The sequence below is a fragment of the Phoxinus phoxinus genome, assembly GCF_949152265.1.
Source record: "Phoxinus phoxinus genome assembly, chromosome: 17".
Taxonomy (NCBI): domain Eukaryota; kingdom Metazoa; phylum Chordata; class Actinopteri; order Cypriniformes; family Leuciscidae; genus Phoxinus; species Phoxinus phoxinus.
In genome coordinates, this window is record NC_136892.1 from 15,553,799 (window position 1) to 15,580,116 (window position 26,318).

The 26,318-nt window shown below is 38.1% G+C and overlaps 1 protein-coding gene across 2 annotated transcripts in view; it reads right to left on the minus strand.

The window, feature by feature from the left end:
• The window catches only part of ppp3ca (protein phosphatase 3, catalytic subunit, alpha isozyme), a 44,952-nt gene extending 21,917 nt beyond the window's left edge, over positions 1-23,035 (minus strand). The window contains exons 1-2 of one of the 2 annotated variants that reach the window (XM_079586081.1): positions 22,789-23,035; positions 4,364-4,564 (exon numbers count right to left, since the gene is read on the minus strand). In XM_079586081.1, coding sequence (XP_079442207.1) covers positions 4,364-4,564; positions 22,789-22,843 — 256 coding nt within the window. In that variant the 5' untranslated portion in view covers positions 22,844-23,035. The remainder of the gene's footprint in view (positions 1-4,363; positions 4,565-22,788) is intronic. The other variant, XM_079586080.1, reaches the window with a different exon arrangement.
• Between the last annotated feature and the right edge of the window lie 3,283 nt (positions 23,036-26,318).

A 26,318-nucleotide genomic window follows, 5' to 3' on the forward strand; every position in this document is an offset into this window, starting at 1 on the left:
CGCTGTGCTTATTTCCCTTCTCTCACCCTGCCTCCTCTACTGCACCCAAGCCATCGATAAAAACACAGATGCATTGTGGGACGCCGTCTGATTTCACCTCACATGAGGCTCAAGATCTAGAAAAGATGTTACAAATCGAGTCATTAGAAACACATTCATTACATCCGCACTGCTTTTAGTTATGTGTGTGTTAGACGGGTCTCACAGGAGTTTAGGGTTCACCATGTATCCCCAGGTGGGCCCTGGTTTACTCCTGGTGACTTCTAACCTGCTCATGTGGCAGAGCCCTGCCGCTGTCTGAAATTCCTGTTGTTAAAGTCTTTGTAGATATGGATACTAGGTTTATATAATCCAAAACGGGGGGTGGGGGGTGGGAAATGCAGATATGCCCAGTCACGTTGCAGCATCAGAGCTGCATAATGCATAGGCAAATCAGATGCGCCCGGGCTGTGTTAGTAAGTGGCGTTTACTGTATATAAATGAGCGGATCCTGCATATTGAGACATTACATTATGCATGAAGAGGTATATGAATTGTGCATGGAAATGATCCCGGGTCCCGGTGTTAAGTGCTTCTGTTTAAACGAATCGGCTGGTCCGCGGAGCTGATTTTAACTGTGCTTCGGGAGAAACGGGTATTAAATGTGGAATTAACATGCTCGTTCACATTCCCGTGTGGGTCACATGACACCCGAGCGCACGAGGAGGAGAATGTTAGATGGGATCCCATGTGTGTCACGGTGACTCTGTCATGATCTTTCTCTCCGTGCTCCTCCTTTACTTCTGATCCATCCAACAGACCACACCTCTCACTCCTGTTATGTGTTCATCTCCTCTTTTCTCCTCTCATGCTTTCATTCATGTTCATTTTCTTTCTTCTTTTCTCTTATCTTCTTTCATCTGCTCCTCTCTCATATCATCTCATTGATTCATCTCCCCTTCTCTCCTCTATTCACCTCTTCTCCTTTGTTCTTCTTCCTCTCCTCTCACTGTTCATCTCCTCTTTTCTCCTCTCATCTGCTCCTTGTGTCTCATCTGTTCATCTCCTTTCCTCCCTTAATTTGTTCGACTGCTCTCATCTTTCTTCTCTGCTTGCTCACCATCTGTTCATTTCCCTTCTTCTTTTCTCTCCATCTCTCCTCTCATTCAAAATCTGTTATTTTCTCCTCTTCTCCTCCTCTACTGTAATCTGCTTATCTCATTTCCCTTCCATCTTCCATCTCAAAACATCATCTCATGTGTTCATCTCCTCCTTTCTCTCCTTTCTTTTTATTTTGTAACCCCTTCTCTCCTGGAGATACCCCCCTTTTTTCACCTCTTCTCAACGTACCTCTATTCATCTCCTTTCCTTTGTTCCTCTCTCACTCTCCTCTCAGTTCATCTGCTCCTTGTGTCTCACATGTTCATCTCCTCTCCTCCTTTCATTTGTTCGACTCCTCTCATCTTTCTCCTTTCATCCACTCCTATTTTCTCCTCTCTCAAATCCTCTCATCAGACCATTTCCTACTCTTTTTTTCTCCTTCTGTCATTTCTTCATCTCTCTTTTCCCTGCTTATCTTATGCTTCTCTCCTTTCCTCTGTTCATCTTATTCTCCCATCTTCTCCTATTCACTCTCATCTTCGCCTCTTATACTCTCATATGTCCATTTCCTCTCCTCCTTTCATCTCCTTGTCCTTCCATATGTTAATTCCCTTCTCCACTCCTTATGGCCTCTCATCTGCTCTTCTCCTCCTTCCCTCGCTCCTCTCCAGTCATCTGCTCATCTCCTCTCCCTTCCATCATACCATGTTCATCTCCTTCCTCTCCTCCCTCTTCTTCTCATCTCTTCTCTCCCTCTCATCTGCTCCTCTTTTTCCCCAATCTGTTGATCTCCTCTCCTCATACAATCTCCTTTCAGTTCTTTTCCTCCCCACATCTCCTCTCGTCTGTTCGTCTCTTCTCTCATCTACCCTCTCACCTGCTCCTCTCATTCTCCCATATGTTCATCTCCTCTTCTCTTTCCTCCTCTCTGCTCATCTCCTCTCCTCTCTCTTCTATTCATATCCTCTCTTCTCCTCCTCAACCTCTGCTCTCCATTATGTAAGCTGGACTTAATGAGCGAGCAGCACGCAGCACAAATCATTCTCAACATAAACGAATGGGCCTGAACCAGCGCTCTCTCTCTCTGTGTGTGTGTGTGTGTGTGTGCATCTGTGTGATTGTATAAGCAGTCTTGATTAACAATAGCATGAGGTGATGGCCATACAGCTGGGTGAAGGTAGTGACAAACGGCAGCAGATATGTCTTTGTTTGCCTTTATGTTGCATCACAAAGGAAGCGGATCTACTGACAATGACGGTTCCTCGCGTACACTGTGCCTCCTGCATATTTCATATCCCTTTGATATTAATAATAGACAATCGGCAGGCATAAACTTCACTTGGCCTAATTTTGGCTGATCTGGGCAAATATTCTGAGCTCAGGGACAGACATCACACAATCAAGCACACACACACACACACACACACACACAATAAACTCTAAATGGTGATAATTGTGAGTATCTCTCTGTATGTGTGGCAGTGACTGTGCAGTGCTGAGTGAGTGTGTGTGTGTGGGGGGGATGCTTATTCTCACATCACCCACTGCAGGCACACAGGGTGCAAGCAGAACTGGATGATGGGAAGAGATTTAGAGAAAGAGAGAGAATATTGAGCTGTTAGATGCAGATGACTCAGAGGTGTAGGTGTGTTCTGCAGCAGAGAACCACTCTCTCTCTCTCTTTATCTCTCTCTCTCGCTCTGTAGGTCGCTCTGATCAACTGATGGATTTTAACAGCTGCACTGTACCAGACAAATCTAAGTGCACCGTGGAATTGAACTCTTCCTGTGAGACTGCGACTGAACCGGAGTGAACTCAAATTCTTTGTGCCTTTAAACACAGCAGTGAGCGACTCCTGATGCACCGAAGCTTGTGACCGTGTGACTTTTTCAGCTGCCAAAAAACAGCCTTTGTTGCAGGGATTTTAACACAAGTTGTCTCAATTTTACAGCCCTCCCACACTGCAAAACAATCGTTTTTTTTATCAGTATTTTTTGTCTTGTTTTCCACAATCTTAAAAAGATACATTTATTGTTTTAATTAAAATATATACATACATACATAATATATAATAATAATGTCTTTATTACCCCATTTGTAAACATTAGGAATAAATCTGACAAAATTAAGTGAGATTTATGCTTAAAACAAGATAAAACATATAAGCCAACAGGATAAGAAAATAATAAATTGAATTCCCCATATACTCTTTGAAAAAAAACAAAAAAACATTAGTAACTTTTAAATGTTGCTTCTTTGTATTTTTTCCTGTGTAAATTGCAACGGCGCTCATAGAGGATATTAAAAATTAAATAAACAAAAAAGGCACTAAAACAGCATTAAAAATACTGCAATTTCACCAGTGTGAAGGAGATTTGGGTGAGCAGAATCACATTACAAAGAAAAATTAATCAAGCTACGTCCATTATCTCTGCGTATTTGTATTTTTTTTTTGCTGCAGTTACACAAGGACCTATTTCTTTCAGGAGTAAGCGGCTCATACGCGGATGAGACAGCGGAAATCACGGCCAGCTGGTGTGCTGACACACTCCTGCAGATGGACGCGGGTATCAAGTACTCAACTCTATTGATTATCCACAGACACTGGTAAAAGCAGAAAAGCGCTTCACATTAAGAGACGCACTGCTCAGACGAGCCATTGAATAGATACAAACACGCTTTGTGTGGTACGTACATTACCCTAGTTTTAATTCCAAACTATTTTTCCTCTATTCTCACCTCATAGTTGATGTGATGACAGGTAAGGTGGAAATTAAAATAAGTGAGAAACGCATATACACATTCACAAGCATAAAAGTGATCAAACTTTAAAGTGACAGCTCCCTTCACAGGTAAACTTCATACGGAAACACCTCAAGCGCTTGTTCCGCCATTTGGGTTTTTTTCTCCGCTCTAGTTCATTCTTTGAACTTCCAGTCGGGTGCTTTGGAGTTTATTTCTGTATTTGAGGTCAGGATTGTGCATTCTCTCTCAAACTCTTTAGTCCTGTTTGCTGACGGTATCAAAGCAGGTTGTCACTGATATACAGTTAACACACGCAGACGGCGTCAGATAACAAACTGCATTATGTACACACAGATGCTAATGCACAGATGCTCTTTATCGACTAATGTCTGAAAATATATCTGCTGCAAAACACTGCACACATAGTCACTTAAAGACACGTCAAATGAAACCATAGCACTTTGTAGCAAACATTATCCTTTAAATTGTACACGAGGTGAATCTGCTGCAATAATAGAGCAAAAGAAGCAGGAAGTACCTGTGACAGGTGCCTCTATGTCCAGCATGGTCTTCTCTTGGCGTAAGATGGAGGCCCCTTCGTTTATGATTCGGAGGGCCACGTTCTCTTCCACCCTGCCTTCTTTAGTGAGGTGGGCTTTCAGTAGATCCACCCTTGGTTTCCCCTCACAGTCAAACACCTCCTTCGTGGTGAGGCGGTGACTCAGGGGGAAGGGAACGGCTGAGGGGAACACAAAACAGATACATCAGAACTTGAATGTTACACTTTTGATTAATCTGTTACACTTTTGATGAATCAGTTATGTTGTACAAAAGCATAACTCAATGGTCAGTTTTAACTTTTCACTGGGGATATATTTTGTAACTAACTAACTAACTAACTGACTGACTGACTGACTGACTGACTGACTGACTGACTGACTGACTGACTGACTGACTGACTTACTAACTAACTAACTAACTAACTAACTAACTAACTAACTACATCATAGTTTCTGAGACCATACCAGCTGATAATTGAATACAGGTTCAAGGATTTGTTTGTTAAATCAAAATGGCTGCCCAAAACCATCAGTGGTGTGCAAAACTACACTGCTCATTAAAAGTTTGGGGTTGGTATTTTTTGAAAGAAGTTTCTTATGCTCACCAAGGATGCAAGTTTGAGTCATTTTTATTATTATTATTTTTAATATGTCTATATAAGTTTCCTTAATTATTATTATTATTTTAAAGATTTAGTTATTTTAAAACAATAATAAAAAAATTAAAAAATTGGGAGCCTTGGAAAAACTAGCCTTGAAAAAAATATGTAAAAAATGATTTCAGTTAACTTTGTTATTTCAAGTAACAAAATTGTTCATGGTTTTAGTTTTAGTTAACTATAATAACCCTGGTCTTCAGTGTCACATGATCCTGCAGAAATTATTCTAATATGCTGATTTGCAGCTCAAGAAACATTTATTATTATAATCAATGTTGAAAACAGTTGTGCTGCTTCATATTTCTGTGGAAATCGTAACATTCTTTTCAGGATTTTTTGATAAAAGAACTTTCAATTTCCATTGATTTGAAATATTTTGTAACTATACAATTATTTACTGTCACTTTTGATCAATTTAATGCAATGCACATATTGTCCAAAGGCTTGCCTAAAGGGCTATTTGAGCCCAATAAGAGGATGCTCAGCAACAGCTGGATGGAGTGCAATTGTATCACGCTAACAGTTAGCCTAACATGCTAAATAAAGCACCACCACTAAGCATAAAAAACTATAACATATCAAATAAATAACTATCAAATAACTAGGCCTCACTTATTATGTATGGTTTGACCACTGTGACCCTTAAATTGCTCTCTGTCAAACTCCTAAACTCCTCACAAAACAGTTTTTCTTTAACCATGACTGTAGGACTGTCAATTTGTTCATTGAGCCCAGCTCACTTACAGCAATGCAAAATTACCCATATATCACAAAAACAAAGCCGGAGCTGCTGTGAGTTAGTTGACTGACAAGCTGCTTATTAAAGCTTCCAAAGAGCTGGATGTGAATAATTGATAAAGGTGCAGCGAACGACGTACTGATCCTCAGCTGCGTGAAAATTCAATTCAGAAATTAGACAGAGAAAACAATATCTGCACCAAAAATTGGGGCAAATGCAGTCTCTTTCCGTTATGACTCACTAATGTGTACACTGATAATGTGGGACTTGGCTTCAACAAAACATTGGCATGGTGAATTATTTACGCGCACGCTAGCGAAGATTCGCCCGCACTGTACAGAAATAATTATGGAGTGCAGTTACAGTGCCATTGAGACGAAATGCTAAACATTGTTCAGATACGAGATGACATAGTCTCTCAGAGCAGGATTTCAGAATAAGACTTCTGAGATATGGGCAATTCTGTAAGCAGAACATGCATCTTGTATTGCTGAGTAGAGGCTAGCAACATCACACACAGCTCAGAGAGAGAGAGAGAAATACAGTAGGGGAACTGGGGAGGGAAGCTCAGGGCAGAGACTCAACGTGATCAACACAAAGCTAAATAATTCATGTTTAACTTGAGGGGGAAAAATGAGAAATCTCATGTTCCTGCTGCTGGGATAATGAGACTAGGCTTAGCATAGGATTTTAACAGCGGTAAGGAAACAGCCCATTCGAAAAAGTGTGTGTAAGTGCACTTGTGTTACTTCTGCATATTCGCACATGCTTGGTTTCCTTGGCCCTCAGTTTGTTAACACATCTAAAGATTAATTTTTGAGGAGAAGAAAGGTTCATTGTCTATTATCATTAGTATAGCGATGTAAAAAGCACGCCACGGCTCACACACAGAAGTCAAACCAATCAGGTTTCTATTGGTCAGCGTGACAAATCTGGGTGACCAACTAGAACCAGCTGCCAAATCTGCATGGGGAAATATTTTACCCTCACGTAAAATTCCCAATTGCGTGGATTTTGGTGGTTGCTGGATTTTGCTTGTGAAAACTTGCAGAACAATGATGAATGTGAACACAACTTAATGTTTCATATGTCAGCTATAATGCAAGATATCTGTACAAGACATTCGGGAACTCCATTAATACATTCTGGTAGTAATGTAAAGCATAAACACATTTTGGGGTAGTTATCACTCATGGAAAGCACCAGTGGCAATGTTCACATAGATATTCTGCGCCTCGCTGCTATCCACTCCATTGACAACAAATATATGGATATTCATTTTAAATGCACTGACGTACAACTCAACTCAACTCAAATGTACAAAGTTTCTCAATGCAACTCAAAAGGATCGAAATCGTTAAAATGATTTGCAAACATTTGTAATAGTAATGTTTCGGTTTACATTTCAGTTTTGACTCGGCAATGAACAAACACTTGATCTCCAGATCAATAACTCACATTAACATTATAAGAAAAATGAACGATTATGTAGAATTATTTCTACATAAGGTAATTAATATTCATGAGTTAAGCCACCACCATCTCATGAAATCCTGCTTGCTGCAGTCTATTTAAAATTTGAATGATTCAATGATTTCAGTGAAAATAAGAATAAATACTTCACTTGTTTCATTACTTGATGAATCAGTGTTTTTTGAACAAATCTCTTGAATGAATGATTCAATTACAAATACAGTAATTGGCGTAAACGCTACCTGGTGGCTAATAATGTAATCTGTACAATCGTTTATTTGAAGCGCCATGTTACTCTCAAAAGGTGATTTACTGTATTTTGATTGCATATGTAGACATCAGTGTTTATATCCGAACTATAAACTTTTATCCAGGTTCTTCTGTGATAATATGAATATATATATTCGGAAGCTGTTTCATACCTATACATGACAACTGCTCTCTCTGGCTCAGCAGCAGATTTGAATGTTCGGGTGAGATTTTGTCAAAAGTTTATTAGGCACGGGGGAAAACGTTGTTGTTTAGAAATGAGATTGTGTCAGTGTTTGAATCGAGATTGCGATCTTTTAATAATTAATCGTCCGCATACAGAATAGCATCGACAGATACTAATTTCTGAAACTCTTTACTTTATTAATCTTAATGCTATCCAGTATATCATGAGCTTTGTTATTGATTTAGTGGCCCTTTAGCCTTTTTGATGAGTCTGGGAGTTTCATAAGACAAAACACAAATTAGAAAGCACTTGTCTAGGAGACACAATGGAGAATGAAAGATTTAAGGGTTATCTTCTCAATTTGAAGAAGCAAATATGTGCGAAGTGACAGCATTTTAACAAATCGTTTGGCACCTTTCTGACTCAGTGTGAGAGTCCACCAAAAGACGTCACGGCACAGTCAGACGGAGTGAGTGAGAGAAAGACAGAGAGCGAGAGAGAAAGACACACAACGCAGAAGCATCATCTGAACATAATGCCTCTTCCACAAGAACATAATGTCCCTATTTGTCCCCATCTTCGCCTTCTCCCAATACTCTAGAGGGCTGATACGCACTCTCGCAGCATCCTGAAAGACAGAAAGATGACAAGATAGACAGGCATTTTGTGTAAATATGAACAATAATGAGATGGTCCAGAGCACAACGTGTGGCCTATCGGAGTGAGAAGAAACTTAACAGGAAGAATAGACAAGAGAGAAACAGGAGAATGTGTGAAATGCCTAATGAACAACAGTCTCCGTAGGGAGGAATGGAGAGCAAAATGAATAGAGAGAGAAAGAGAGTGGTTCAAGGGTGAGATGGAAAACAGCAGCTTAGCTCTTCACTTCACAAGATGTTGGACTGTGGTGCATGTTGCCGAGCAACAGCCGGTGACTACTGAAGTGTGGCCGGTTCAGACACAGTATACACCGTGATTTGGGACTAAATCTCCAATGTGCAGGTCTGCAGAAGCTCGTTTCTTCTCTGTGCACACCATAAACACACCAAAATATTCCAATCTGGAGCTAATAAACAATAAATCACTGTGCGCCATGGCAAAAAAAAAAAAAAAAAAAAGAAGGAGGAAGGCGTCCTGCTCTTTGTCACAATTCCCTATGTCTGTTTCATGGACTCTTTAGTTCATTTTTTTCTATTGCCATCTTGTTAGTTTCCATAGAAACCCTTCTTTGTTACCATTATAACTAATCACCTGCCCTTCATTTAGCCCGTTGTCATCTTGTGTATTTATACCCTCAGTTATCATCTGTTCATTGTCTTATATTAATGTTTCAAGCATGTGTTTGTATCTGATGGTTCCTGATGTTTATTAAATGCGAGTTCATCGTTCTTCTGTGTCATGCCTCACTGTTTAGATTATCACGTCAAGCTGGTGCGTGACACTCTTATACACCTCAGGGGTGTATAATTGACACATATTTCTGTCATGACAACTCTCTGAGTGTTTGGCATGGTAATGGATATGATAATGTTGATATGTTTAGTCTTGGCAGAATAGATCTGCTACGCTGCTGCTGATGTTACCCATGATGCAGGACCCATTAGCCTGAGTTTCATGACAGAACTTTGTATTTACATATAAATAAAAACAAGGTGCACCCAGGCCAGAGCATAGCACAGTCATCTAGATTAGAAAACAATGTACAAAACGAATTACATATAACTTGAGCTAATTATGCTTAAATGCATAATTCAGTGTTTTAGTATCATTGATATATATCTTCAGATGATGTTCAGATGCTAAAAATATAAAAACTACTCCCATTGTGTATAATTTTAGGAAAAAATATGTTTGTATTGAACATTGATGGTGCAAAAGATTTATGTGTAAGTAAAAGTGGTTTATTTTATTTAGAAATCTTGTAAATGTATGAGGTGGCAAGTTGGGCCTTTTACCCCACACACAGGTATAAGCTCTGTTTCTTTAAATACACAGTCTTGTACATTTGTCTTTTTGTCTGACTTTTAAATAGTTTTGTGCTTCAAACCAAAGTTTATACTGTTATGATTCACCTCGTAGCTGGCTGGTTTGGTTCATGGGTTCACTCTTTAACAAATACTTCTTTTTTTTTGTAATCCCTATGGTAAAACTGAATGAGAAAAATACTTCCAAAACCGAGGTTGCTGCAAAAGTGGGCGGGCACTTTTGAACTCTATAGAACTGTTTATTAAATGAAATATAATAGCTGAAAATACTGCTAAAAGAAACTGCTCAAACAGCTGGTCTTCAGTCCCGAAAACCCATCTAAAATCATCGAACACATGGTCATTCAAACCTCACTTTCATTAGAAGTGAAATCTTGTCTGTATATCAGAATCCGTGACTGTACATTCCTCTTTGGATGAGTCTATTGTGGTCTCGCCTCATCTTACGTTCATCTTAACAAGCTCCGTTGCGGTTGCCTGTCTTCCTGACTGTCTTACATTGTGAAATCTATGGCTCTATTATGCCGAACAGCCATGTTCTCTCTTCCTCTCTCTCTCTCCCTCTCTCTCTCCTCATTTGCTCCTGTGGGAAAGCTCTGGATGCCTGTGACTGACAGTAAACCTTTAGCTGAAACCTGAAGGGTGTAAACACATAACATCCCTCCTGCGTATTGGAGACAATAATATGGGAATTACCCCAACCTGTGTGTGGCAGAAAATGCACAGCCATAGCAGTTGTGTCTATTAGACAATTCATGATTCACCAACAAGCACACCTGGCAGCATGACACTGTCTACGGCTGTCGATGTGCTCATCATGTTAACAGAAGAGCTTCAGCCTTAGGCCGAGACTGCACACAATTGTGCTAATGCTAACGGAGATGACACATCAAATACACACTGAATTGTCACTGCATGCAACATATGTGTAACTGACCCAGAATCATTTAAAATATGTTGCATATGCTGATAGAACAAGGCTCATAAAATGGACATACAAAAATCCTGTAAACAGCGCTTCTCATTTGAACCATGCCACAGGTACCATTTGTCCGCTAGCCTCAAATGGCAGCGCGAGCTTACTACCACTAAACGGCGCTGTGAGATCCAGTGAGAAGCGCTTAAATTTAGTGAAGAACACTAATGTCTCAGTGATTTAATCTAGATTAAACCAGATGAAACAGCGCTGACGTTCTCAACAGCACTGACAAACACGAGAAACATTGTGCCATGAATGATCCAGTTAGAAGGCTTTTCAATCTACAAATCACCATACGGTGGTACTCCTCATGCTGACTCCGAGCTTGAATGGTTTCGTGAACAAAGATAGACGGGCGCTTGTGCTTTCGCCGCAGATAAATATCCACGATGGCAAAAAGCACTTGCTGTTTCTCGTTCATCTTTAATATCAAGCATTTTATGTACTGACTCCATTTATATTTAGTCTTTTTACTTCCAAATTGTTTGTTTGTAGTGGCAAGAAAACTGCTTCGTTGTCTACAACATAGAGTAACATCCGTGAATGTCTGTTCACACCGCTAGCGACAAGCAGCGACATGAACCCATTCATTTTCAATGGAGGGCTGGCGACTTCCGGTGACAGTGACCTTGGCGACAGACTGTTGGCTTGTGACAAAAGTTCAGAAAAATTTAACTTTATGAATGAATGAATGAGGCATTTATATAGTGCTTTATCATTTGTTGATTATCAGGGACAAGACAAATGTATTTTTATAAAAAATAAAAATAATTTTATTATTTGTCAAATTCGAATGATGTTTTAGTAATTTTTGGCAGTACGAGTGAGTTTAATTTGTTGATTGATCGATCGTTAATCTGGTTAATGATTTAATGCACTGAGCACTGCTGTAGTTTATATCACAACACACACCAACAACAGATTGCTACTGTCTAATTAGAATGATTAAAAAATAAAAAATAAAAAATGTATACAGCCCACAATACAGCTTCACAATACAGAGACTAGTGACATACAGGGACAAAGTCACTGGCGGTGTGAACAGGGCTTAACTGGCCGGCCCACATTGTACAGCTGCCCACTGGGAAAACTCCCGGTGCTCCAGATGGCCAGTCCATCCCTTAACTGTACTATGGTATTATGGCAGAAATGTGGCTTATTCATATTGAATTTTATTATATTATATTATTAATGTAGACATCTATTAAAGGAGTAATGGAATATAATAACAGTATTTTTTGTTATTAAGCTATAGCATTTGTGCATTTATATTTATACTAAAACATGTATTTAGGTTACCTTTTTTTATAACATTCACCATAGAACCCATACAGTTGCATTTTATCATGGTATGAGGTGCGTGCTATATGCGTGCGTGGTATAGTTTTATCTGTGGTTAATGGTTACCATGATCTATATGGATGATACAATGGATGACCAGTGGTTAATTTGAATAAAAGTAGAATCCTAACTCAAACAGCATACCCTATGAGGTTGTTTCAGTTATTTATCTAAGTTATTGTTTTTGTTAATGAACATAAATTTACATCTGCATCCCAACTCAAGCTACTGCTATACTGTCAACTCAAGCTACTATCAACAGTGCTTTTCTAAGAGACAAAACACATAGACCTAATATTACTAATATTGCAGCTTGTCAGGCAAGTATTCAGCGGTTAAGTCCAAATTTTCTAAAGAGACACGATTACTTCATACGCTGAACAGATTTAATTTAGGCTTTTATTTACATATAAACATTCACTCTTTTGTGTTACCAGGCACGTTTGAGCTTCCGCAAAAATCAATGAAGTTTCATTGGTGTCAAATAGGTTAATTGAGCTTCTGTTCGCTGATCAATGTTTACATGTGAATAAAATCCTAAATTCAATCTGTTCATCATATAAAGCGATCGAGTCTCTTCAGAAAATGTGGACCAATCCGCTCGATTCATACGGATTAGTTTTACGATCTCTTGATGAACTTTTTTAAGGGTCAAAATGGTAGTTGCATAGCTGTCAACGGAGGGACACAAATCTCTCCGATTTCATTAATGACAGACATTTTTGGGTGTACCATTACATGTATCCTTTAAAGAGAATGCAATCCCAGAATACACTGCAACAAGAGGGTGTGTGAAAAAGGTACTGAAAATATCAATCGTAAAATTGATCCTTGAAATGAAATGCTTATTGAGTGTAACAGATTATTAAAAAAGAACAAAAATGTAAAAGATAAATAGGGTTAATTTTCATGTCAACTTGATGGCATAAACGTGATGGCATCATTCAGCCTTTGTAATCTTGGCCAAATCATCCAAACCCACAATCGCTGCTAGTGAGCAGAAAGCTTTCATTACTCATTCTGCTCATGACTCGGTTACAATAACTTGTGACACTGTTCAGTGATATTATTCACTTCTTACCAACTAGTGTCAATATTCAGTGAGATTATTCACTTCATCACCCATTGTCCATGTTTTTGACCTAATATACTGTGTACTGTGTGACAGACTAACAATGTATCTGTCATCAGCACAATGTATCTGTATCTGTCAGCGTTAACGTCGCACAGCAGATCTTTTATCAATGTACCATTTTAGGTATTTCAGAGGTGACGGAGAGCTGTGAAGCCTGTTAAAAAGAACAGAGAGAAGTGGACATGTTGACAGGACGTTATTAATAACTGAAGAAACTGGATTACATAACAGCCTCCACAGTGTCTACCACATTAACTCTAGCGGGATCAAGCGCGCGGCGTGAAGCAGCGCTGCTAGGAATCACTCCGGACTAGTGATTCAGACTAACGCCCTGCGGTCCCAATGCCGCTGTGTCCGACCTCGGTTGTTGTTTGGATTACAAAAATAATAATACTCATAACTAAATAGATCTGGCAATCAGAATTGGGAGCACTTGCTTCATGAGACTCGACCCAAAACACGAGCACCGCTTGTGTCGAAATACGTCAGTGGTCCTCGCAAGATGCACAGACCTGAAGTGTGCCGAGCCCTTACGTGGTGTTTATGGGCTGTGGCAGCTTGCAGGCCTGAGCACAACCCATGCATGAAAAGCCAATATGCTGGAGAAAGGAGAAATGAAAGAGATGGAGTTAGTGTGGCTCCCTCGCCCGGCTGACTGGTATGAGAATTGGGGCCAGAGCGGGCATTAGTAAGGGATACATGTACAATAAATACATAGTGTTTATAATGTTGTAACCATTTTGTTTTTATTTACCGGTGTTTTACATTATTTTTGAATGTAATAATAAACCGTATCTTTTTTCTCTCTCAACAATTAAATTTTGACTGGTGCAATTTAATTATTTCTTATTTTGTTTAATATTTTTAATTAATACTAATCACAATATAAAAGAAATAATATTTCATAGTCATATTGAATGGGCCTAAAACAGGGAATGAGGCCTATGAAAGTTCAAGTAAAAAGAGATTTCTTTTTTACTCTGTTCTTCACTTAGTTACTGAAAGAGTTTTGAGTCTTGTAAAGAGTAAACCCAATTGTGAACACTCAATGTTTTACAAATCATTCAGGCCTAAAAGGATGTTTCACACTCATAAATGTCTTCAAAGTAAAAACAAAGAAGAAAAAGTTATACAGTATATAATACAAATGCACTCCCCTACAAAATCACCCCAATCATTCTAGAATAATGAATTCCTTCTAAATATAGCTATTCATCTGGTCAACGTTTCTGTATTTTTTTGAATACAATATCTATCTCAGAAAACAAAATGTCGCAATTTTTTTTATAGCGCAGCCTTATTTGGAAGGTTTTTTTTAATTACTTTTTGAATTTGTACACTTTTGTTTTGAAAGGAAATCATGGGGAGAAATCATGCAGGCTAGAATAAAATCTCCCATATGGTAACATGTGTTGACCATATGCACTGCCCGCTAAACTACAGCTCAGACCATTATAGCTTTTTTGCTGTTTTTTTGTTTTGTTTGTTTTGTAGGACATCTGAAAAATGACAAGAAGAGGGTGGGAAATGATGTGACGTAAGACAGATTCAAACAATGTCGATATGATATAAGTGCCACAACGACGAGCAGACTATAACTTTTGAAATGAACTCTCAAAAGAGAACCAACATACCTTGAGAAATATTAACCCCATGCCACGGCCCTGACCAGAACATAACTTCAAGGCACACTACGAAACCTTTTTTTTGTTCAAAATGTACAATGAGCGAGTACATCATGAATCCATCTTCCAAAATGGGTTTTTGTCTTATCCTGAATCACTGCGTTACACCTAAAATAAATGTTTACATTCAGACTATTTTATCCCGGGCGGGACGACAACCCCTGCGGAGTAGCACAGTACCTGCGTGACTCGTCATGCAAGAACAAATAGAAGTAGATCCGGCTACAATGTTCTTAAGCAAGACGCATGCAGTTTTCTTTCTAGCAGTTTTAGCAGTTTTGTTTATTGCTAGAGCACCAAAAGAGACATAGACTGCAGCATCGTAAATCACATACTCTCTTGAGTAGTAGCTTATTTTGAATAAGTAATTACTTCGCGACCGCTAAAAAAGCACATTTTATATGGTATTAATGTAATCCGGACATAAAACATTTGCCATGTTGCCATCAGTTGCGCCGCTTCACTGCCATTCACAAATCCTCTCCCGTGGCCTCATGGGATAGTAAAGTGTCCATCGAATGCACACTTCAGAATCTGTTTTATGAGTACTGTGAATTTGGACATACTTATTTTGTCACATACTGTTTGTCATCTACTATATAGTAGGGAAGTATGTGTTTTTTTGAATGCAGCCATAGTGTACCTTTAATGACAGAGTGATGTTTGGTATGTGTGTGTGTGTGTGTGTGTGTGTGTGTGTGTGTGTGTGTGTGTGTGTGTGTGTGTGTGTGTGTGTGTGTGTGTGTGTGTGTGTGTGTGTGTGTGTGTGTGTGTTGAAGCAGGACTGCTGTAACAAGCAGACGCTCAGACAGCTCCAGCCTTCATCCACAGACCTGTCATGTATACGTGCAATTTACAAGCGTTCTCATGCGTGGCTCTCCTTCTGTCTCTACTTCTGGTCTTATTTTTCTCCCCCTCTCTCCTATGCCCTGCCTATCTACTTCAGCCTTTCTCTTCACGTTCTTCATATTCCCTTTTGTTGTCCACCTTTCTCCAAGGAAACGACTTTGTCTTACACCTCTCCAGTCTTCTCACACACACATCCCCCATTCCCTTTTTCAGTTTCCCTTCCCTAGATACCTATTTTAGTCAAAAGGTACACTCAGACCTCAACACATATATTATATATGTATATATATAAAATCGATTTGACAGCACTAATTTAATTATAAATATTTGTTTGCCAATGTGTTGTTAACTAATATCTTAATGACCAGCTAAAGACATAAAATGTCTCTCTGCAAAAAAAACGTTAAGTTAAGAACAAGCTTATAGGAACCTACTGTTTTTATTCAACACTGTCTTCCTACTGAATATTCACATTGGTGTGAATAGGCCTTAAGATTGTTCATCCTTTCTTTCATCTTTTCTTCTTCATTCCCTCATCTCCCTCCTCTCATCAGTAGACCTCAGGGAAGTGTTGTTATGTAAGAGCCATGTGAACTGAAACATTGCTGCAAACCAATGCTTAAATAATTCACCCACACTATATAAAGCCTGCATGTACATATGAGGCAAGCAGATCCCCAACATCCATCTCGTCTCTTTTAATCCTGTCCGTAATTACTCCACCTTACCGCCATCCACCCTTGTGCACCTGCCCCCATCGCCTCTGAATGGACTCCTTCATCTCTCTAACAGATTATGCTCATATTTTGCTTTGAGCTTATTGCTTGAACAACAGTTCTGGATGATCACTCAATGAATAGCCCAAGGGATCACACTAATTCAAAGGGAAAACACAGGCTTATTAACTCATTAAAAATGTATACGGTGAATATGGGAAATTGCAACATTGTGGCCAGAGCAGGCTCATGCTGAGCTATTTGAATCAACCGACAAAGAACCCGAAGCTTAAATGACAGAGCATTTGTTTGGAATCATTTGTTTGGGTGGGTTTAATAAACACAACCAAAAATACTATATTGATCATACAAGGGGGTAGTTAAATAGTAACTCTAAATATTGACATTGTTTGTTCTACCGACATGAATGGTACCTTAAATTATGTTTTATTGATAAGAGTGAATTTTTCTAAGCAATAATATTCTCGAATTTAGGCTTACACTGCGGAGAGACATAAACCATATCATAGAAAATTGGTGGTAAGTAACCACTTCGAATACAACCAGGGGCCAGTTGCATAAACATCGCCATGATGTTGTTTAGACTGTGTCTTCAGAACTAGTCTGACCAAAGTAGCAGTTACTTTTCGAATTCAAATTAGACCAGTCTATGTTTTTATGGGTCACCGTGATTTTGCAAAGTAAAACATGTTCCTGGATCAACAACATACTGTGTGTTGTTGATCCTGGAACAACATTCCTGTCCTAACCCTCTCCCTACCCCTAAATCTAACACTACCCATAACTTATCCCTAAGATGAATAGATGATAGATAATAAAACTCATGTAGAAGATGTACCTAAACTTGACATAAACTGTAAAAATGGCCCTCAAATCTGATTGGTTGATTGGAATGTTGTTCCAGGAACATGTTGTACTTGACCGTTCACTGTTTTTTGTAATGGACTAAAAAATGATGACCAGTCTTAAAAAAAATGAGATGACAAACTGTTAAAGACTAGTCTAGGCAGTTTTTTGCATCTGGCCACAGAAAATCATAGCAACCGTATAGCAAATGCCCTAAAAATGAATCTAAGAATATTTAGCAACTGTAAAGCCTTGGCAACCACCCACAACACCCGAGCATTATAGCAGTGATTAGGGATGTATCAATATTAAAATTCTGGCCAATCCCTAAATGATGATAATTCATTTCATGTTATGGCTGATAACCGACAAATGGCCAATATTCATTTCATTTATCCAAATGAATTAAAAACAAAACATTAAAAACTAATTCTTTAATGACATTCAAGGTAATCTAAATGTAAAAATGGAGGAAACTACCATGCACATTTTTCACAGCTTACTTGGCAACATTAGTTGTAAGCATGACCATGTCAGGTCAACAGCATTGCAACAACACTAATTGTATTAATCTCCATATGTCCTAAAAAGAACATGACCCAGAGAACCATCACCGCTGACTCACCTTTCTAGGTGTCCCGTTTATATCCTGACAATACCTCTTGAGCCCCATGTGGCTCGTCAAGCCCCATTAGAACTAACACAGTTAATGTCCTAGAATTGGACTCACTAAAGTAGGCCGTTCTAAGCCTGGCATGTAGGCAACCCAGAAGCACGAGTGGGCAAGTGGCATCTACAGACAGCTATAGACTCCCACCAGCATTCAGAGGCCGAAGCAACACTTAACCTTTCTCTTCTGGGCTTTAAGACACTTTTAAGGCACTGATCGACATGCTGTAAGTTTGAAGTACGCTGTCTTTCTTATCTAACTACACTAAACTGCCCTGAAACACTATCTACATCAATTGATTCCTAATTGATTCCATAGAGTTTGTATATATCAATTTGTTTAAAATGACTTTGCAAGTAAAACAAAATGCTAATTTGACTCATTCCCTCTCAGTAGACATTCAAATAGAGAATTAGTCTTCAGTCAGTTATAGTGTTAAGCCGTGTAATTGTGCTACATCAGTATTGCTATACCTCAGTATTTTGGTACATTAATATTGTAACTACAGTTGTGTGCCCTTCTGACACATTGTGTATAGACATATAGACTAACAATAAAAAAGTGCAAAATATGCTTTGTGTGATCAATGTAGGTTATAAGTTTGATCTCTTTTTGAGGGGTCTGGGTTTGTTTTGGGCGTCCACAAATTATTCTGTCCTGAGTCCACTAAAATGAACCAAGTGTGAAACCCAAGTGGCCAATGTCATAGATTTTTGCAAGAATCATCTCTTTATATTGTTATTGTTTTCATATATTATCAATCATTATTAATTATAATAATATTTAATTATATTATGTATATTATATTTTATAGTATATATATATATATAATGCAGACATAACTAGTTCAAATTGTGGACAATGTTTTCCTTCAATTTTAAGTGTAAATTAACATTTTTACTTAAAGTTTAGAGTTTAAATAGATTGCATTGTAATTATAGGGAAGATAATATTAACAAGAGAACTATGTTATTGTAAACAAAAATATTAAATAAACTATAGTATTAATTAATAATAATAATAATTTGCAAAGAATTAATACAACCACAGAACAGCCACGATGTTCAGCTTCTGCCTCACGATATCCCAAGTCTGTATGAACTTTTCACCTTTGCAAATCTGTAAATGTTTTTCAGACTGTAAATTTGCACTGGAGTTTGCATTTGTGAAATATCAAAATGCCTTGTTCATTAGCAAGCATGGAACGAGTTTGAGAATGTTAGCAGTCGGGTACAATATAATGATTTGGCATATAAAGAGACGAGACGATAAACCAGCATATCAAAACGCTAAATGGAAAGCGCCATAAAATCCATTATGCCAGTGCAGAAATGAAAGGCCTAACTCTGGTTGCACTTAGTAAATGAAACTCTGCAAATGACACACCGTGCACTGTTTTATAAAATCCTGCTTTGGCCCTGCTTTGTGGGGATTCTATGCAGATACAAATTCTTTGTTTCTCTACTGTATTTGCAAGCTGCACACTGCTAAATATGAATGCTTGGCTAACCTCATCACTGGGGTTTAAGATGTGGTTATTTATTGATGCATTTTGTTGATGATAAAAGGCATTGCGGCTAAAACGGCCAGATCTAAACTACCTCTATGAGGTAGCCGCTGCGTGGGAGAGGGGGGTCACTACTATGACTCATTACATGTGGCAATGACTAATTCAACCTTAACTTTTAGAGAGGTCAGATGACTTATATCAAAGCCTGAGTTTTAATGGCCCTTGTCACAAGTTTCTGCATTCAAAGGAAGATACAAATCAAATGTTCTGCCAAAAAATATTCATGTCAACAAATCCGAACTGAACAAGTAAAATGATCTTCAGGGTGATATGTGCGATTATGAACAATACTCAGGCCCTAAATCAGCCTAACATCTCCTTTTATGCGCCACAGAAGAAAGTCATATGAGTTTTGAATGATAAATCAGACATCCCACCCGGAAGATGGCACAAAAAGAACATTGCATTACAACAGAATATTATTTTATATTATAGACCTACTATTAGGGATGCACGATATATAGAACACCATATTGGTATCGGCCGATATATGATCCTTTTAATTGTTATCGACCCGATAAGAAAATGTGGCCGAAATACTAAAGCTGATAAATAATTTATTACATAATAAATAATAATTAATAAAAACTTTTTGTTTTTTTCCTTCAGCTGAGACACTTTAGATGCGCACTGTTCGCCATGATGTTTTTAAATTGCTTGAAATATGATTGTGATCCCTTCAAAAAAATACAGTTAAGTGCAACATTTGCAGCGTCTGTCAACACTAGTTGTAACTAGGCTACTGTACTGTATAGGGTTGATTTATTGAAGTACTTGGACATAAACATTAATTGTGAGACTTTTTTTGTAATGAGGCTCTCAAAAATTATATCAAAATGTGGATTTAGATTTATCGGCCAATATATTGGTTATCGACTTTCAAATGTAAAGAAGTATCGGTTATCTGTATCGGCCAAAATTTTCATATCGGTGCATCCCTACCTACTGTTATGATATTATATGTATCATATGCATTCGCGTAAGCCGCGTAACACAAGTTTCTCTCTCGCACACTCGATTTACGGGATATTGTAAATAATTTGCGGGCATCAGGGAGCCGCCATCAATATGCGGGAGACTCCAGGACCTTCCGGGGAGAAGTGGGATGTCTGTAAATGATGAATGAATTTTCATTTTTGGGTGAACTATGTCTTTGACACAAGGGGTGTTTAAAGTGTTAATACTATTTATCAAAACAACACAGTAGAAAACATATTCAAATGTGGCCACATTAGCATGCAAATTGAATTGTTTCAAAAGTTCACAGGCCCACATATTTTTGCAATTCAAATCAACCAGCTAGGCTGAAGTGTTAATTTGTGTAAAAAAACCACAACAAAAACAAAAAAGCAAGACACAGACCAGCATTGGGGTTTGACTGTTTTGAGGAGGCTGAATACCTCCATAGTCTATTAGCGTTATAGAAGACATATATCCATCAATGGAGCCAAGAGACAAACGTATCAGACCTCAGAGGAGAAGGGAGAGTCCATGATAGTGCAAATATAAAAAGGTGATCCATTATCTGTCATGGGAGGGTCAGATGATATTGCATCAATGCAAGGCAAGCCAACAGCACAAGTAATGCAAATAAAATAAACCAGTTTAAAATGTCTAATTGAATACTCAAGCATTTATGTTTCTTAACTTCGAAGACAGAAATGGATTAAAGGTAGGCCTACATTCCGTAAATTGTTGTTTACATTTATTTGCTCTTACTCATCCCAATACTGCTAGTGGTTTAAGACTGTATATTGACACCTATTGGCCTGGATGCATTAAGTTTAACTGCTGACACTGCCGAAGCTGTTGGTGTAGATTTGATTGTTTTAATGTTTCTCTATGGCCTGGTTTCACAGACAGGGTTTAGATTAAGCCAGGATAAGGCCTTAATTCAATTTAAGTAGCTTTTATAAACATGCCTTAGAAAAAAAAACATGAATGGTGTGCATATTGAGACAAAACAATGGCACTGCCACAGCCTATTTTAAGATATGTCAGTGCAAGTGGCTTTCAGTTAAAACAGCTCAAACATGCATTTTAGTCTGGGACTAGTTTAAGTCTTGTCTGTGAAACCGGGGGTAGATTTCTCATGTTTATCTCATGTTTATTTGCATTTTGTTTGAACAATCTGATTTGGGTCACACTCACACACCTATGCTGTGTCAGTAGTCATTATAATCTATATTTATAAGTGATATGTGTGCTTTGTAAAGCATCCTGAGCACTGGCAAAAAAAATATTATTAAAAGTTTTTATTAGTAACACAGTCAATTGCACCACACTTCTGGTCATGTGATCCCAACATGTGGCACCCATGAAGGGGCCACCCTCTCCATGTAGAATAAAACAGATTTTTGCTATAAGACTGACATAACTAGGCCTATAGACATTTATGCGTGTGTCAGACCTGCAAATTTAGAAGAGGTGAAAAGGGTGACATGTTTATGAACTATATATATATATATATATATATAGATATAGATATATAGGCCTATATATATATATATATATATATATATATATATATATATAGATATATTATAGGATCTGGGGGCATCAAATTTGTGATTTTAACATGTAAACGAAGCATTCTAATGCACTCTGACAAGAAAATAAAGGAAAAGACTAGATTTGCTTCAAGTGAAAAAAAAAACATTTATTGAGTGTGTGCGCGCGCGTGCGTGTGTAGCCTATTATGTTAATACTAATATTTATTAACCTTTCTAACCTTTTTAGTCAAATGACTGCATGCACCTTCAATTAAACAGAAGTGTAGTTTCTAGATAAGACCGTGACGCGTGTATTGAGTCTCTGCTTTTATGTTCCTGTGAGAATATTAATGTGCGCTACGTGACCAGTAAATTCAAGAAAATCAATCAGACGCAACGGGGGCGTGACAGTTTCCAGCTCGAATGATTTACCTTCAGACTGGAGGCTTCCCCCAGAAAGCAAACAGCTAAAAACGAACTGAAAAACCCTTATTGCTTCATTATCTCAGAAGAATACAGGAAGAGCTGCGTGATGCCACCTAAAATCCTGCTGCATCACCGCCTCCACTGGATCTGCCTTTTTAACACATCTCCCTCTTCCTGCCCGCGACTTAATTAACATCAACCCATAGCTGAGAAAACCATCGCAACAATGTCGCATCTCAAACCCATTCAGTCCTAAACATCGAAACGTCTTAATTAGCTGTGACAACATTTTAAGAAACAACACATAAATAATGGCACGACATCCATATTTAACACTGGTCACAAATAAAAGATGCAGGGGGTTGGGAGATATGGACTTACATTTCACTATCCGATCGGTGGAGTTCAAGACCATGTCAGCGTTAGACATCTTCATGGGCAGTGGATGTCTCCAGGCGAATGTGTTTCTCCCTCCTCGCAGAAGAAGCGCTTTATTCTCGGCGTGTTTTCGGTTGGTGCAGTGGCATCACTTGGATGCGTCTACTCCGTTTCTCACCGCCGGATAATGCTGGAGAGGGTGGAGGAGGACGATAGTGCTGCTGTTGCTGAGACTGAGACTGTCGTGAGGGGGAGGATGGAGCTGCTGATGGGGTGGGGGCGGGAGAGAGAGAGAGAGAGAGAGAGAGAGGGGGAGAGAGAGAGAGAGAGAGAGAGAGAGAGAGAGAGAGAGAGAGAGAGAGAGAGAGAGAGAGAGAGAGAGAGAGAGAGAGAGAGAGAGCGCGCTCGGGAGATCCTTTCAGCGCGTTGCACCACCCCGACATGGCGAAGCGGGGAACTCCCACGCACGCACCCGGGTGAAGGGGCTGCGTGATGCTGCCATCAGGTGAAGGTGAAGGGCTTTCCCGAGAAGGCGCCGCTCGCTCATCGCCATGACTGATAATCAAGTTGAAACGCAACTCAGGTCTGGAGGAATGTGTCCCGCATCATGTGTGACATCGTCCCACTATATCATCATTAGAAGTGGTGAGTTTTATTAAATAAATGATGAAAATAGATTTGATAGAACGTTAAGCGAACGTTCTGGGAACGTTACGGGTAGGTCAGGGGAAAGTTCTGTGATAGCCTATAACTAAAACATTAAATGTAGCCTACCGAATATTTTAATGTAGGCCTATGCCTTTGGTTACAATGGATGTGGTAGGCTATATTTTTTTAAACAAAAGTTGTGAATACTTTAAAAAAGATCGCGACAATCGTTTCCACCAAAATAGCATTTTTTTTTAGTTTATCACTGTAAAACATAAAAATAAAATAAAACTTAATTTACATTAAACTGACTTAAAAGATGAGTTGAATCTTGTACAACTTTCTCTCTACCGCCCCCACTCCACTCAAAATTGCTTAACTTATTTTGATGAGTTAAAGCAATGCAAAAACATGTTTTGGGAACATTCACAGAACGTTATGAACACTTTAAAAACCATTGTGACAATATTAAAAAAAAAATGTTAATCACTGCTGCCTTAAATTTTTAATTACAATCAAATTGGATTTGTACGTTATTTTAACTTAAATTACATTAAACCTATATTTAAAAAAGAGTTGAATCTTGTATGACATACAAAAGTAAAAAATTGGTCATCTTATTTTGATGAGGTAAAGCAATGTAAAAACATGTCGTCATATTTTTTTTCTTTCTTTTTTTTACAGTATACCTACACTGTCATTACTAAAATGGTGATAATTTGGTAGCCTATGTGTAAAAAAGAAGAGACATTTAAGGCAAAAGACAAAAGATTTTTGTAGTAGCCTAAATGATATGGTATTTCAGTGTTACCTATTAAACAAGAGTTGATGAAAAAAGCTTAAATTAGCATAAGCACTAGCTGAAAACCTCTAAAACCAGCTAAGATGAGCAAACCAACTTGGTTTAAGCTGTTTTTTTTTTTTCTTTAGTGAGGCTATGGAGATTCAACCAAAATTGCAAAATACAATTTATTACTGTTATTGGTACAGTACTTCACAAAAAAAACTGTGATATTAAACAAAAATGACATAAAATTCAATAATCAAAATCACAGAATGTGCGGTAGTAATGGACAGAAGTAATGGTATGGTACATTTTGTAAGATAAATAAAAAGTTAGACAACGGCTGATTTGAGAATGTGAACATTAGTATTTTTCTTTACTGGTGAAAAACAGCTGCAGGGAACTCCCATTGGTTCAGACTCAGAGGGCTGAGCTGTTTTTGCGTTTCTAGAGTTATGCAATACCTTATTCTTCCCATAGAGGTCAGGGCAGGCTAAAGTTATGCGAGCACAAACTCAACTGCTGAGTTTCAAGCCACACTCACCACCACAGTCAGTCACAGTGCAGTGATATTCATTGTTGCCACATTCAAGCTGATTTGTACACTGTATGTTCAGAACATACATGTGCACTGAAGTACAGATTCAAACAGATATTAGAAGTTGTATTTTTCACTAAAATGTGCCACAAACACCCGCCAAACATTAAAAGCAGCAGAAATACCAAACAGCAGTCATGATTGTTTATGAGATTAAGTCAATTTTCAGCATCATTACTCCAGTCTTCAGTGTCACATGATCCTTCAGAAATCATTCTAATATGCTGATTTGCTGCTCCAGATTGTTTTATTTATTATTAATATCAATGTTGAAAACAGTTGTGCTGCTTGATATTTTTGTAGAAACTGTGATTAATTTTCTTCAGGATTCTTTGATGAACATAAAGTTCAAAAGTATGTAATGAATATAAAATATAATTTTCAGGTTTTTCCTTACACTTTTGTTGTTGTAATTCTTGTTCTTGTTTTAGAGCCTGGGAGTGTGTTGCACAAAAGAGTTGTTTTCTTCAATACACCCCCTTTTTGTTTCATAGCAGAAAGTCATAGGGTTTGAAAAGACATCTGGATGAGTTAATGATGACTGAACATTCCTAAATATATAAAGGGTTAGTTCACTCACCCTCATGTCATTTCAATCCCGTAAGACTTTTGTTCATCTTCGGAACACAAATTTAATCTTTTTTAATGAAATCTAAGAGATTTCTGTCCCTCCATTGACAGCTACGCAACTATCAGTTTCAAGGCCTAGAAAGGTAGGAAAGACCAAATTAAAGTAATCAATGTGACTCCAGTGGTTTAACCTCAATTTTATGAAGCGACGTGAGTAATTTAGCACTGTATTTACAAAAGATTAATCTCCAATGCACGTTGATGAGAGCACCACGACGTATGCGTGTTGTGCTGACGTGAGAGCAGGGGCCGTGATGGTATTTAAACAAACTAACAGGATTAGTTTTTCGACTTGACAAAACTAAACCAATCCAAACAGGCTTCGTTTGTACCATGACACTGTTTATCAACTTTCTCTGTCGACTCAGGCTTTATCCTGAGTTTAGGAGTTTAGGTGTGACATCAGTAGCCAACAGCCAATCACATGCTGTGGAACAGTGACACTGCGATTCACTTTTCTCTTCTGCAGAATATTACGAGATTGAAAAATATTAAGAATTTAAACAAATTTACACAGCAAGAAGAAAAGAGCTGTCTATGAAAGAGGATAAAGTAAAACTCAGTGCAAGTAAAAGTTGTGAAGTTAGTTTATATAGGCTAGTTGATATGGGTGGTAGAGAGATTTGAACATTTAAGTTCACATGTAGTCATAGCTTTATCTGTGATTATAAAGCTTATGTATATGACCTTTATATGTTTATATTCATTTAAACTAAGTGCATAATCATTGATAAACAAAAATTGTACATGTGTAATCGACTATGGGTAAAATAATTACATAAATAGCCTAATATCTAAATCATACAAAATTATTTAAGCATTGCTAAAAAAGCTAGCCGATTTGTCTTTAAAAAATAATTTGCTATGTAGTGA